Genomic DNA, 16,019 nt, shown 5'->3' on the forward strand with positions numbered 1-16,019 from the left:
TGAACTTATAAAGCTGCCTTATACAGAGCCAGACTATCGGTCCATTTAGCTCAATGTTGTCTTCAGTGAGAGGCAGAGGAAGTTTGTCTCAGGTTCAGAGTTCTCAGGATCAGAGTTCTTTTCCAACTCATCCCCTAAAAGCATTAATGTGGAACTGCCAGGAACTGAACCTAGGAACATATGCACGCAAAGTTTGGCACCAAGTCACAGCCCCACCATGGCTTTCTTTAACCGTGGTACAGCACTGTCTCCCCATTTGCACTTTCAGAGAACCAGTGAAGTGCAGTGGTCAGTGTCTGCCTAGGATCTAATCTCTACTTTGCCATGGAAACTCACTGGGAGACCCTGGGCCAGTCACACTTTCTCAGCTTATCCTACCGCACACAGTTTGTGTTGCGAGGATAAAATAGTAGATGGCAGAACACTGCTGTGAATTCCCATTGGGAAGGAAAGTAGAGGACAATTATCAAAAGAAATAAAGATTAAATTAATCATGTGGCCAAGTATCACTCCGCCATAGTTTCCTTAAAGAAATAAAGACTCCTTAGCTGCTGCTCAAGATCATTGGATCAAAGGAGCTTGAAAGGAAAAGGAAATTAATCATATTACCCTTAAGCAAGTCCAGGGCTTTTTTAAAGCAGGAACGCAGTGGAACGGAGTTCTGGAACATCTTGAAAATGACCCCGCCCCCTGATCTCCAGACAGAGGGGAGATTAGATTGCCCTCCGTGTGCCAAGTGGCGTGGAGGGCAATCTCAACTCCCCTCTGTCTGGAGATCAGGGGGCAGGGCCACCAGCCATGTGACCATTTTCTCCGAGGGCAACCCACTGAGTTCCACCACCTCTTTCCCCAGAAAAAAAGCCCTGAGCAAGACTGACCATGTAACCATGCTGACTGAAAACAGAATAGCTGTGTTAGTCAGTCATAGCAGAATAAAACAAAGGTCTAGCAACACTTTAAAGACTGACAACATTGATTTCAATATGAGCCTTCGTGGGTCACAGCCCACTTTGTCAGATAGACATGTGATGGAAAACTGTACTGGGGAATCCTTCCCCTCCAACCTGCCCTATAAAAATTCCCCAGTCCAGCTTGTCATCACATATCTATCTGAAGACATGGGCTGTGATCCACAAAGGCTCATACTGAAATAAACGTTAGTCTTTAAAGTGCCACTGGATCACTGCTTTATTTCACATAACCATGACAAGCAGAGATGTAGACGTTGTACTTGAGCAGAAATCCCCAACCTTTTTGAGCTTTTGAAATCTTGACACAGTGCAGTGGGAGCAGCCACAAAATAGCTGCTGCAGCTTTCCTTCAGTCACACAGTGCAATATTTTTAAAAACTCTGCATAGCCAGTCCGAGTTCCAATGGCCAATCAGAAGCCTTGCTGGGCAAAAGCCCCACCTGGTCTTGCCCACTTTTTAAAAACACTTGGCAGGTGCCAGGAAAGGTGTAGGCGGGCACCATGTCACCCACGGGCACCATGTTGGGGATCCCTGCACTATTGTTATGCCAATATAGATTAAGATCATATGCCAATAATCAATACTGAACAATACTAGGCCTAGCTTCTATACTCTAGATGAACTTTTATACTTTGCATGAACTTTCAGTGTATTTTTTCTATGTGCAAGGTAATTCAGCAGGTGTGCTTTCATCCTTTGACAATTAATTAAAATAGCGGACTCTACTGAGATTGATGTTCCTCTATCAGAGATTCAACCAATGGTGATCGTCCAACTTAACTTTTCCTGACACTTGTTAGAGATTTGTAGTTTTGTTGTGCAGTTCAGATTATGACATAATTTTTTAACTAATTGGAAGGCTGTACTATGAAATTATGAATATTCAGTGAAGTGTCAAACCAATCAATATTTGTTTGTGCTATCATGTGAATAGACCCTAAATATTTACATATGATTAGGTATATAATTGCAAACACAGAAAGAATAAGCAGGGTACTGATGGAAGAGATCTCTTGGGAGAATCTAGGTGAGAAACTATTTCTACCTACGTATTTCATGGAAACTTTGAGCAATGCTAAACTTAGGATTTATTGAGAAATGTTAGTGAACTTATTTCTTATTGCCTTATTGCGTCATTAAAAAACTAGGGTGTATTTTCAATAAAGTGAAATAAACTCTAGATTGGTGCCTGTGTGTTTGATAAGGAGTTGCAAAGCAATATTGAACCCTATATAAATAAATGTACTGATAAACAGCTGGTTCAAAGAACTTATCTGTTTGACCGGTCTAAAGACTAACTGCTTTCGGCTTCCCCGGAGAGAGATCCATCTTTCTCTTGGCAAGTTGAAACTTGGTTTTAGACACGGGATCTGACTCGTTACACTATAGCATTGGGGTGGCCAGAGCACATGAACCCCCCCCCCCCCACACACACACACACACACACTCACTCACTCACTCACTCACTCACTCACTCACTCACTCACTCACTCACTCACTCACTCACTCCCCACCGCCCAGACCAGAGTTAAGAGACGGAGAACATTATGCCGTTACTGGGTCTCTCCTTCTAAGCGTTTCTCAGACAGCAATGGGAAATGCCCGCCCTGCCTTACCTGTGGTTATGTTGCTGGCTCCTAGGCATGACAGGCAGCCACTGAGCAGGACGAGAAGGAAGCACGAACCCATGTTGGCCTGGGGAGACAGAACCACACAGAAGAAAGCATTAGCAGTCCACACAAAGCATCTCCAGTGCTTAAGTTACCCACAGAGGGACCAAACTATTGACGTCTGGCACCTGCTCAGAAAGGGGTGAGGAGTTCGAAAGAGGAGGGTCCTAAGCCACTGGTCTGCTTCCATTCCGGGGCAGCAGCGGAACTCATCACCGAACCCGAAAGTAAAATGCGCACAGAAAGAGAATTCTGCACACTCAATTCTTAAAACAGAGATTTTGCATTTTGGGGAAGGAAAAGAGAGGAGCAACGGCAGAGAAATGGACGGGAGGTACACAATGCAAGTTCTGCCAAGTGGAAACTTTGAACACCACAGAGATTAAGCCTTCCTAAAGAGTAAATCTTCAGTGCTTGTAAGTTACAGTTAAGAGACTGAGCTGTGATCCAGAAGAGGTCCTTGGTTCAAATCTCAGACGTAAATCACCGGGTACCTACCATGGGCCCCCATCTGTGACACTGGCAACAATAGTATCCGAGAGTGTAGATACTATTCTATAGTGCACGGCTGCTGTAAAGCTGGGATTACTGAAATCGTGTAAGCTTAACACAGAGACAAACCATGAGAACTGCTGGGATTTTTAATGGTGGGAAGAAGGAGAAGAGAGTAATACCTATGCATGCATAGACATCCATATGCATGTTGTTCAATTAGATTTTTAAGATAACCAGAGTTGTGATATGGAGCCTGCCAGAAATACTTTCTTTATAATTCATTGTTTACACTGTTCTTAGAGGTACCAGCTCTCTAACACATGACATGGAATAGCAAAATTTGGGCACAGTAGAACCTTAGACTGGTTAATCTCTAAGGTGCTACTAGACCTGAATCCTGTTTTTCTACTACAGGACAAGAAGACCGCCTACATGAAATGGAGCTACTGTTGTGGGCAGGGTTTCCAAAGGGGCAGTTACCTCACACTGATGCAGCCCTCCATATCCAAGAACCACAGCTGCCTTTCCCATCCCTACCAAAAAAAAAAAAACCCCAGCTCTTGCCAATATAGCAGCCTTCTACAGTTTTGCTTTTCTTGCCTGATGAGGTATGAAAAACTCCCTAAGAGACCACCGCACGGTTTCTTACGAAGGGACCTGTATTTTGCTGCTGTCTTCTTCGGCCCGGGCCGTTCCCAGCCTCCGGACGCATGGACTAGAGTGTGGTGGCAGGAATCCGGAACACGCCACCCCTCCCAGGTCCACCCAAAGAGCCCTTTCCTAAAGGAAGCCTGCCAGAAATGAAGCTCTCTGAAGGGACATCTTCTAGGTCACCGAGTCAAGTTTCTTTTAGACTCAGGAGGGAAGCAAAAGGCCCTTTACGTTAAGAGCCAAGTTATCAGGAAGGCTAAAAAGCATTTAAATATATATTTTTAGAGATCAGGAAAATTTCACACTCTGATGCCTGCAAACGTATGCAGATCCATGAAATGCAAACCTTTAGTTCCCGATGAGCAGTCCACAGCTGCCAAGAATTTCACACAAACAACGTGCTGGATCCAGCGATCTGCTCATGCAAAGACTGTGATCTTCCCCCACTTCCTCCTCTCCCCAGCAGTTCCCGGAAAAGCCAATGGTTCAATTAGGGGACAAAGTCACCTTTCAGCCTCTTCCGTTAATTCATACGAGTCCTGTGACCCCAAGAATCAACCTTCCCCAGGTCAGAAGGACCAGCCAGGGGAAGGGAATCAGGAAAGATCGGGTCCTTCTGCCGATGGATCACTGGATCCAATCCACTGCTTTGATCCAAAGCGTCACAATCAGTACGTATCTGAATCCTGTGCTTCTCTGTGTAACAGTGCTAAAGCTACGGTCAGATACGTTTACTAGTTCTGAACGTGCAAGGCTGTGATTATCAAACGGAGGTGCCTGTAAGTGATCTGCATTGTCTGCACTGGGAAACACCTGTTAGCATCCCATGCTGGAAAACTGCAGCAGCCGAAAGAGCTTTCAGTCCTTTGGATTCAGCAAGCTGGTTGCAATATTCTGCCTGTAGCATATGAGAAAGACCTGTGAGGTCCTTGCATGCCCCCCCCCCAAGCCCACTCTGCAGGATTTGGCCCCCTTTTCTGCTGACTGTGCTCTTCCTGTGCTGTGTGAGTGCACTACAGCAAAAATACTGCGAGCCACATGCGAAAAGATAGGGCGAGAAGGACAGCAAGCAAAGATGTTCATCCCTGCCTCACACAAAAGGCAGTCCAGTGAGACTGACGTAATCCTACACATTCAGAGAGGAGGGAAAGGAAACGTGCATTAGTCGCCGCTGTGGGGGGAAAGCCCACCAAAGGGCTGTGACCACTGCACACCAGATCATGCAAAATATCCTGCAGCTTGGACTCAGCTTTTGCTGACTCCCGTTATCTCCTTGCACCGCCCTGGGTTCACTATTTATTCACAGTGGCCTGGACCAGAACCACCATACTACTGGTTCTGCGGGGAGGGGGAGAGAGGAAAGATGAGGCCTGGGTTTCCAGGCAGCAGGCTGTCATGTCACATGGCAAACTACTTTTGAAGCTGGGTGGGTGGGTGGGGGGGGCTAGAAGTAGTTTCTAATATAACATGGGGCAACAGAGGATAGGACTTGAAACAATGGGTTTGATGCACTACACAAGGGAAGGTACCTGCTGGGCATTAGAAAAACTTCTTTGCATTAAGAGCAGTTCAGCAGTGGAACTGGCTGCCTACGGATGTGAGGCGTTCCCCCTCATTGGCAGTCTTGAAGATTTATTTATTTAATTACACTTTTAGACCGCCCTCCCCGTCAGACAGGCTCAGTAGTCAGGACAAATACTTGTTGTCAGGGATGCTTTAGGCTGTTCCTGCATTGGGCAGGTGGTTGGACTAGATGGTTTTTAAGGCCCCTTCCAACTCTAGGATTCTATGTGGGTCTTTCATTCAAAGGAAAGAGAAAAGTCCAAGAATCCAGTTGGGGACATGCAAGCCTACGAGGATGTTATGTGGATCCCATTCACCGTAAAGAAATAATTCCTCCGCCAGCTACTTAGCCATTTTGCAGGGTTCAAAATTCTACTGAATTAACAAATACAGGGCAACATAGTTTTTGAGACAAAGAACCCACTTTGTCCTATCTGCCCAAATGGGCTCTGGCTTAGGAACGCTTGGGCCACAGTAAATAGAGATGTGTCGTTATTTTCAGGTATTGCAAGTCGGCTGTTTTAGTTACAAAAGAGGCCACACCTCGGCAGTTATCAGCAGCAAGTTACTGACAGGTTCAGATTTGGTATGGATATTAAATGTTGTAACAGCTCTATTTTCCTGTTGCTGAATCTGTTCTCTCTTCTTTGTTGCCCCTATGCCTGAAATCCTATTCCCAAAGTATGTATGTGGCATTTCCCCTTTTTGCCTTTGAATTGCTCCTTAAAATCCAAATCTTCTGTGATGTCTTGCTTGATTCTTATCCTAACCCCAATTGAAGTAAAGCCTAGGTGCCTATAAACTGCATTTTTATCCTCTATTACTCCTTTCCACCTGTTGCATGTGTTTGATTTTAGGTACTCATGTTAAATAGGAGTGTTCTCATATACTTCTCATAGCCTTTGCAGAGAGTTAAAGAAATGGTTAGGAAAAGTGCAAGATCTTTTTTATGTTTGACAGCCAATTAATATAGCTGAAGAAAGGATATTTATAGCCTTTTAAGAGCTAAATTTAAAACCTTTTAAATCTTGCTTGAGCAGCTAATGAGTGGTATCAGAGATGTAATTTTAAGAGCACCTGGCCATGATTTCATAGTCACTTTGAGAACCAATTATTATCTACAGTATTTATTTACTTGGTTTATACTCAGCCCTTCTCCCCAACGGGGACCCAAAGCGGCTTATATCCTTCTCCTCCATTTTATGCTCACAATAAACCTGTACGGTAGGTTAGGCTGAGAATGTATGAGTCGCAGTATGTCAGTTTGATGTAGTGGTTAAGAACGCGGGACTCTAATTTGGAGAACCGGGTTTGGTTCCCCACTCCTCCGCTTGAAGCCAGCTGGGTGACTTTGGGCTAGTCACAGCTCTCTGGAGCTCTCTCAGCCTCACCCACTTCACAGGGTGTTTGTTGTTGTGGGGATAATAACATACTTTGTAAACTGCTCCGAGTGAGTACTAAGTTGTCCTGAAGGGCGGTATATAAATCGAATGTTGAATGTTGTCTTTGTTGTTCATTTTAAAAGGCTTCCTGATGAAATGTTGAACAGTTACTATTAGAGTTATCCATAACCTCATTCTCTTGACACTGTGGGTCTGGGCTCCGCTCCCCTGCGGCAACCATTGCAGGTCTAGGCTCCGCCCCCAAGGCAGCCATTGTGGGGTTTCACCCCACCACAACGTGTCAGAATTTCAAAGGTGCCTGCAGGTCCCTATAAGCCTCTCTCAGCACAGACGTGTCTTGTTTTATGTTGCTCTAAAAAGTGCATTGCATACAGATGTATCATTATTAATACCAGCAGTTCCAATGTGTTGAATATAACTTTTATTCTGCAGTGCTCTTTATACACCTATGTGGATCAAAATCACTACTGCTATTATATAAATCCTGAAATGGGATGGAGGTGGGGAAGTGATCTGGATAGTTACAACCATTGCTGAAATGTGTTGAGTAGCAGCTAAGCTGTGTTAAGTGATATTTTTAAGTGAGGCTGCAAAAATCCCAGGGGCTTGGAAACCTGATGCTGACACCAAAGGAGGAAGGAAGGAAATTCAGCCGGACTCAGAAGTCTGCAAGGCTTTCCCCAGTCTTTCTTCCAAGTGTCCTTCAGGAGGCCGAGCATCTGTGATTACCTACAACCCCAGCAGTATTTTATGTTCAGCACAGAAAAGGAGGAGAATTCAATTCCAACTGTTATTTTAAACCTTACAGATTCCAAGAACGGTTCTCGAGATAGTTGGCTTCTGGAGAGGGGGTGCTGCCCGCCAGCAAACGGCAATTTCTGCTTCCACCCTCCCTTGCAAGCTTCCTTCACAGAAACTGCACGAAATACAGTATAAACGGACTCAAATGGACTCTTTGTGAGTCCAGCTAGCTGACTCACGTCGCTCTGACGTGGTTTACAACTGCCTCGGTTTTCACACAGCCGCCTGTCCCCGCAGCCTCTGTGATAGCACGATTCTAGGAATCCACTGCCACTTCAGTGGAAATTACATGAAGTGGGGTAAAATCAGGCATTCTGGGGGTGGGAGAGATGGGAGAATACAATTCAGAAATTGATTTCTCTCTCTCTCTCTCTCTCTCTCTCTCTCTCTCACACACACACACACACACACACACTCACTCACTTTTCAGAAGCTCTGGATTTAGTCGTAAGATTCTGACTCCAAGACTTAACCAATGCCTGAGATAATGTATTACATACATCAATGGGGCTAACCCGAGGATGCTAAATAGAGCAAGGGGCAAGCAATTAGTATTGTCAGTAAGTGGAGCTAGTAGTTAACGCTGCTAATATTCTCAGGCACGGGTAGCCCACACCCTCTCAACATCTTTAGAAGCGATTAGGGACACTGGGTGTGATGGGAGACATTCAGCAGACCGAGCCCCTCTCTCCGCCTTATAAAATAAAGGAAAGCAACATCTTAATGGTTACAGAAAACGTGCAAAGCACAAGGACGTTCTGGCCACTCCCTGCCCCCCGACACACACCTCACACACACAGTGTACGTTCCTCCCTTACCAGTACAGAAACAAGGGAGGGAAATTCTTGTAAGGTTATCAACTGACACACAGCCAAAGGCCCGCTGCAGCATCCTGCGTACTTGAACAGGAAGAAAAAAAGAAGAACACCCTGACATCATGCCTCTGGATTCACCAGGGAGAACGAAGAGGAAGGGGAAGGAGAATGACAGTACGCTCCCTTCTAAATGAGACGCATTAGCAAGAACAAGGACAGGAAAAGCACACTCGCTTTTTTTTTTTTGGTCTTTAAAAAGGGGGGGCTGTCTGACTAGAAGCCGTGTCACTCTGACCTGGAAATTCTACCAGCTATTTCCAGATGTTGCTCGGCAGCGAAACCCACGTTTGAAAGTATTCTGAAATAGTTTCGCTTTGGAGTCGTCAGGGATGGAGTACTGGGAACGGGTCTCGGTTCCAGAGTACGTAAAAGACAGATCCGGTCAAGCAGCTAGACCGACCGCCCTTGCACAGGGCAAAGGCAAGCTCTTGAGTCATGCAGCGTTTCTTCAGACGGAAATGAGAAGCTCGGCTATTCACAGAGCTACTTCCAAAGCAAGTGCGTTTCAATCGTTTGAGGTGGCGGGGTGGGGGGTGGGGTGGGGTGTCAGACTGCCTATTCAAGAGAACTCTTCCAGCAGTGGATTTGCCTGCCATGGGAGCCCTTGTTTTGCTGGAGATTCTGTGGCATGTTTTAAGGTACAATGTCAGTTCACCCAGGGTGCAGCCCAGGCCTGTTGGGGTCACAGAATCATAGAATCACTCGGCTGGAAGGGTCCTCTAGGGTCCTCTAGTCCAACCCCCTGCAAAACGCAGGGGATTCCTAAATACCTTCTGTAATCCTCCCACACAAATGACTGCACTCTCTAAAATTCACCCCACTTTCCACAGTAGTGCAGAGCTACATAAGAAAAAACTGGTTGGGGAGGGTAAGGTGTCCTTCAGGGAAGCCTACCTGTCTGCTATCACCTGATAGGCAGCTAAGCAACACGCCAAGGCTCCCTAGGATACCATTTGAAAACTCCTGACTCATAAAACCTATGCAGAAAGTTGCATAGGACACCAAAGTATTTCGTACCGAAACATTTCTTTCTACTCTTTCAAAATTTTGTATCTACTATACTATCTTCTTGTGCCTTTTCAACTGCCCTCAGTGAAGGAGAAACTGCTTAAGGCTGTCCAGTAAATTCCCCGGTTTATGATTATTACTGTTACTTGTTTATACGCCGCCTTTCTCACTGAGATCCAAGACGGATTACATGCTGCAAGTGAATACAATATAATCAATAGCTAGGACGTCCACAGCAAAATACCGTATGATCAACAGTTGGGACATTCAATGAAAATAGATACAATAGGGTACAGTAGCTGGTCGCAAATGTGAAAACTAGCAAGAGGCAGGAAAATGGGATATGGGCCTTGGCCTCTTATATCCAAGACAAACCTATACTCAGCTTTACTTAGAATCATAGGATTGGAAGGGTCCTCTAGGGTCCTCTAGTCCAACCCCCTGCACAATGCAGGAAATTCACAACTACCTCCCCTCCCCACACCCCCAGTGACCCCTGCTCCATGCCCAGAAGATGGCGAAACACCTCCAGGATCCTTGGCCAAACTGGCCCAGGGGAAATTGCTACCTGACTCCAAGGTGGCGATTGGTCTTACCCTGGGCCCGTAAGAAGGGGCCACAAGAACGAAGCACTGATGAAGCCCTTCCTGCCCTCCAAGGTGGCGATCGGTCTTACCCTGGGCCCGTAAGAAGGGGCCACAAGAACGAAGCACTGATGAAGCCCTTCCTGCCCTCCCTCTCACGATCTGCCTAGGTTCACAGAATCAGCATTGCTGTCAATGCTTAAAAGCAAACAAGATATATTTCTGACCCTTAGTATAGATGGGATCAGCTGGAAGAGGTGATCTCAAAGTCCCAGTAAGGAGTATACAGTTGCCTGAATAGATCAGACTAGTTTGTAAGCTGAGCAGGCTTGGCCTTGTTTAGTACTCGGACGGGAGACCCACCAAGGAAGAGGAGGGTTGCTACACAGAGGAAGGCGATGTCAAATCCCCACTGCTCTCTTGCACTGAAAACCCCAGCAGGGATTGCTTAAGTCAGAAAGACTTGACACCACTTCAAAAGGGGAAGGGGGCTGTGATGGGCAAGAAAAGTTTGAGGTAAATGCCATCAACTTTTGCACGGATTTCACTGGACTTTCACAAAGCAGGTGCTCAGCACTCCTAGCTTCCAAGCCCTTTTATATACCGACTCTTTCCCACCCACCTCCAAGTTCCTTCCTGATGTTCCAGGAGGCAAGTCTGTGCAGGCCAGATTTCACAAAAACATGTAATTATTGGACAGCCATCTCCTCTTGCCCCTCTCTCAAGACGAAGTGCCATTTCCCTCCCAATCCCAACAAAAGAGGGAGATTTTGCAATCTTTCATTTTTTTTATTGTTAATCCTCTAGAGCATCTTTCTGTGCCCCAAAAATAGGATTGTTGCCAAATCCTTACTTGGGTCTCCATGGCTTAGTGCTGCCGGCCTTTGATGTGTTGCCAGTCATCCTCCTGTACCTCCTCTGACCCAGTTTTTTGTAGCTAAACAGAAAGGATGAGTCACCACAACAGACACACTCTGGCACTTCACACACACACACACACACACACAAGCTGGGGGGGAGCTCTTCCAACACTTCCGGCCATTTTGCATTTCTACTCAGCTTAGTAACTCGCTGCTGCCTTTTGCAGGTTTTAACTTTAACACAAAGAATATTCGGAATCAGCAACCAGCAACTACGAACGTTAGCACCAAATTGATTCTAGGTGCCTCTCCTTTCTAAAGCAGGTCAAACATCTGCATAGATGTCTGCCAGTCTCAAATACCTAGGGAAGGAAGAAAATGGATTCCATCTTATTCCTCTTTCAGCTGTTGATGCGCTACAAAATGGCTCGTGTTGATCGAAGGACAGACATAGTAGTAAATTTGGAAGAGTTATTTGCAATTCTGTCCTACACCCTCAGGATTCAGACTCCCAAAAGATAACATCACACTCAATTTGTGTTTACAGGAATGTAACAGAAATCCAGTGCAGCAAGGAACCCAACGATAAAGTCAGTCAACACCCACTCAGAATACTGAATTATTTTCCGGTATTCATCATCCATTTCAACAACAACAATATATCAGAACTGGAAAAGTATGAAGAACAACAAGAATGATCAAGCGCACCCATTGCATGAAGAAAGGATAAAAAGGGAGTCATCAGAGAAGTGAAAGTGCTGCTAGGGCATAAACACCCCCCCCCAAGGCTCCCCATAAATGGTCCAGAATGCTTTCACACAAGCAGGTCTCCCCCACCGCATGTCGCTAGAATATTCTAAAGGATACAGATGTGCACAGGAAGTTCCATCAGCTGCTCCCACATCAGCGCAGCTCAACTTGAGTCTTAATCACTGCACAGTGATAGTACCATGTTACATACAAAGGCACTGGGGCTTGCTGGCAGAACTCGGGGACTTCATGTTGCTATAGCCAATGTAACAGCCAGTGTGGGGTAGGGGCTAGAGTGACGGATTGAGATCTTGGCAATTCAGGTTTGATTTCCCACTCTGCCTTAGAAGCTTGCTGGGCCACCTCGGGCCAGCCATATACTCTCAGCCTAACCTACCTCACAAGGCTGTTGTGAGGAAAAAATGGGGGAGAATGAGGTAAGCTGCTCTGGGTCCCCCTTGGGGAAAAAGGCAGAGGATAAATGAGGCAATAAATAAATAAATATTCTTAACCCACGGACTTTGACACCAAGGATTTTTTAAAAAACAATATTTCTTGTTATATACACCCAAAGAGGGCTCTGGGTTGGCATTTTTCGTCCTTAAATGGATTCCTCCTAAAAGCTTGCAACAAGCTCACCTGAATCCAGTATTGTGTTTCCAACACTGGGAAACCTCCAAGTAGAGCCAGAAGTCAGATAGCCTCTTGTTATCATTTCCAGCAACTAGTATTCAGAAACATACTGCCTCTGAACATGGAAGCTCTGATTAGCTATTTCCTATGGCCTTTGAAAGACAACCTGATTGGTATATGAAGAAGTGAGCTGTGACTCATGAAAGCTCATACCCTGCCTCAAATTTTGTTAGTCTTAGAGGTGCTACTGGACTCTTGCTCTTTTCTACTGCAACCTGATTTCAGGTTTCAAAACTGATTTCAAAAACTATGGAAACTGAGGAAAAAGCAGTTTGATAAGGTGTGTATGTGTGTGTGTGGGGGGGGGGGGGATGTCTTCTGCTCAAAGTAAAAAAATCCCTCAGGGATATAACTAAACTGTTGGGCATGCCCAAAATAGTTCTTTGGATCCCAGCCTGACAACATTCAAGAAATAACCTCATGGTACAGTGTGAGCTGGGCCAGGGCCAGACACGATGTCACATTCTTGGTTCAACATCTTTGCAACCTGTCCAGCCCTCAACAGCTATTTATGAACAGTGAGGCAATGTTTTAATAGGTCCGTATTGTTCCTGAGCTTAGGAGATGCTGGGGGCGGACATCTTAGGAAACAGGCAAGGCAAAACACAGAAAAAGCTCTCAGTAGCCACACCGCTGTGGAATCTGATCCCGCAGCGATTGATCCAATTTAATCATCCACCCCTTGTTTCATGGTATGCAAGCAGATGTGATTGTAAACGCCAGAAAACATGTGTGTCTGGATAGCTCCTGAACATTAACCTGTCACAGCATATACTAATTAACCCTATTTAATTTATTTATTGATTTGATATACTGCTTCTCTTCAATTAAGAGCTCAAAGAAGGATATAAATCAAATAAATCAAATAATTAACCTCAAGATCTGAATAGGGTCACAGTAACCCTCAAAAGGGTGATTCTGCAGCTGGGAAAACTTTTCTACTGATGGCAGATACTCCTCCCCCTACTTCCCAGAAAGATAATGAGAGTAATTTCAATCCTTCCACCCCCTTCCCCATCACGTAAGTCAAGATTTCTGTATCACGCTTGGCCTGAGCAGGATTAGTCCCCTTTGGCAGCAACCTTCTACAGCGAAGTAGAATCTTTTTCTGCCTCTTCCCTTTCAGCCATGTCTTTGCAGGTCTTGTTTCCACTTGTAAAAAGTCTCTTTTAGGACAAAGCTGTTAATGAATATGCTGTGCTCATTTGGTATCCTTCAAGTCAATTAGCTTGTCCCAATTAGAAGGCACATGAGTTTTAGACGCGAGCCCCATTGCAGAGCACATGAAGAACAGCAATTGCTTTGGGGTGAAATGAGGCTTAATTGCTGCTCTAGGTATCTTTCCAGAATGCGTTTGTGTAACACAAGGCAGGGCAGTTCACCTCTTGAACTGTCATCCATGGTCAGAAAATGCAGAGCGCATGAAGAACAGCAAATTTGTTCAGCAAAGAGCACCAGTCATGAGATAATGTTGGTTTTGTTGCCACAGCAGCTGTTCAGAAATAACAAACAGTGCTGTTTAAAATAAGGGGAAATGCTAAATTAGTAATCAAGATAAATCCAGACCGCCCAAAACCCTTTATGCCCAAGGCAGAAGATCCAAATGGCACTCTTTCGTGGTAGTAAAAAAGGTCATACAATCCAAAAATGGATACTTTACTGTCCTTTAGTGGCAGCCCAAAAGTCTGATGCCAGGCCGAGACATTTCACCTTGCCTTGAACTGGGTATACTGGCCCCAATTCCAGCACTTTTCAAGGCTCTGGGCCATGGAGTAGTTAAGGGCTCATTTTGGTGGGCCTTGCGGATCTAAAACTGAAGTGGCCTCCAGCTGCACCAGGAAACAGCAAGAAGTCTTTCTCGTAGAGCAAATTCCATGGAACCATGGAGTGGCCGGGACGGGGCTCGCATCTGCAACGTTATTGAACTTGCAAGTATTTTCAGAAGCAGTTGCTGCTTCAAAGAACTTTTAGGAAAAAGCACCAATATGAATTGGAAGAAAGGCAGGGGACTGGTACCATTGATTTCAAGGATAAATATACAATAACTGCTGGACTGATTTGCTCAGCCCTTGCCCATCTTGGCTTTTAACATCTAGCTGTAGGGGACTGCGGCTGGATTCAGGAGGTACTAAGTGATTCCTTAGGAAGGAATGCTCCTTATTGCCTTGAAAACGACAGTGATGAGACATGTCCTGAAGAAGCCATCACCGGACCCAAATGATCCATCAGCCAGTGGCAAATATATCTTCTTTGGGAAAAGCAGTTGAGCAGGCTGGCTATGCAATGCCATTCTTTCTTGGATTAGAGTAACTGTTTAGATCCATTTTAGTTTGACTTCACATCTGCTTTGGGAACAAACCACCCAGCTTGCCCTGAAAATTTTAGCAGGGGGAGGCACTTGACTGCTGAACCTTTCCATGGCTTTCCATACCATTGATTCTGGTATACTTCTCACTCTGCCATTCTGAGCTTAACTCCCCAGTTTTTAACAGAAGATGACAGTGGGAGACAGCTGCTTGGACCCTGGCAGTTGCACTATAGCATCCCACACAATTTATGTTCCCTACTCTGCCACGGCAGCTCAGCTGGTCACCTTGGGCCATCACATACTTTCAGCCTACTTCACAGGGTTGTTGTGAGGATAAAATGGCGGAGAGGAGAATGATGTAAGCCACTTTGGGCCACCACTGGGGAGAAAGGCAGGTTACAAACAACACAACTAAATATTTAGCACACGGCTCAACAAATCCCAGCCTCCAAGGCACTGTGGTGTCTAGAAATTTCCTTGTGGTATAATTGCACTGGCAGTGTATTTTCATCAGTTATTTATTGTAAGTGCCTCTGAGTGATTCTCAGTAGAAGTACACAGCTCATTTAGGTGGAGGATACAGGTTAGCTTTTTGTTGTAATGACAACTAGGGTTACCCCATATTTATTTATACACCACAATGCTTTTGTTATAGCTTTTTAAAAATGACAAGAAACTGCAAAGAATTTAGTGGTTTGCAATAATGAGAAACTATGGTCATTAAAACATAAAACCAAGAAGGCTGAAAAATAAGTCTGGCTCCTGAATTTTTGGGCTGGCTCCAAAAGCTGAAGAACATTTGTCAACGCCCAATTTAGCACCTAAGTGAAACCACCAGGAGCAGTTCTCTGGGGATTTGCTGAAAGGTGTCATTAGCATGTAGATACTACTAGCTCTTCTCGAAATTAACTATTTATTAGTGGTAAGCTGCAGTACTGCAGCCCAAGCTCTGCTCACGACTGGAGTTTGATCCTAGCGGAAGCCAGGTTCAGGTAGCCAGCTCAAGGTTGACTCAGCCTTTTCATCCTTCTGAGGTCAGTAAAATGAGTACCCAGTTTCCTGGGGGTAAAGTGTAGATGACTGGGGAAGGCAATGGCAAACCACCCCATAACAAAAAGTTTGCCAAGAAAACGACGTGATGCAATGTCCTCCCATGGGTCAGTAATGACTCAGTGCTTGCACAGGGGGATTACCTTTACCTATCTCTTAGTAATACTGCACATAAGGTATTAAAGAAGTCGGCCTGCCATGGAATAGGATGCATAAAGGAACATGTTTGGAGGGTAGTATTACATGTGTGCTTATAGATGGAGATACACTCTTTTTTGTACCTTATTTTCCCTTTGCAAATCCTTCAGATGGTGCACAAACTCTTGACCTTTCTGG

At 45.1% G+C, this 16,019-nt stretch overlaps 1 protein-coding gene across 4 annotated transcripts in view; it reads right to left on the reverse strand.

Annotated features, from left to right (window-relative positions):
* The window catches only part of PTPRA (protein tyrosine phosphatase receptor type A), a 199,335-nt gene that overhangs the window by 58,533 nt on the left and 124,783 nt on the right, over positions 1–16,019 (reverse strand). For all 4 annotated transcript variants that reach the window (XM_054990372.1, XM_054990369.1, XM_054990371.1 and 1 more), the window contains one exon: positions 2,589–2,667. In XM_054990372.1, coding sequence (XP_054846347.1) covers positions 2,589–2,661 — 73 coding nt within the window. In that variant the 5' untranslated portion in view covers positions 2,662–2,667. The remainder of the gene's footprint in view (positions 1–2,588; positions 2,668–16,019) is intronic.

Source organism: Eublepharis macularius, chromosome 10 (genome assembly GCF_028583425.1).
Source record: "Eublepharis macularius isolate TG4126 chromosome 10, MPM_Emac_v1.0, whole genome shotgun sequence".
In the NCBI taxonomy this organism is placed as follows: domain Eukaryota; kingdom Metazoa; phylum Chordata; class Lepidosauria; order Squamata; family Eublepharidae; genus Eublepharis; species Eublepharis macularius.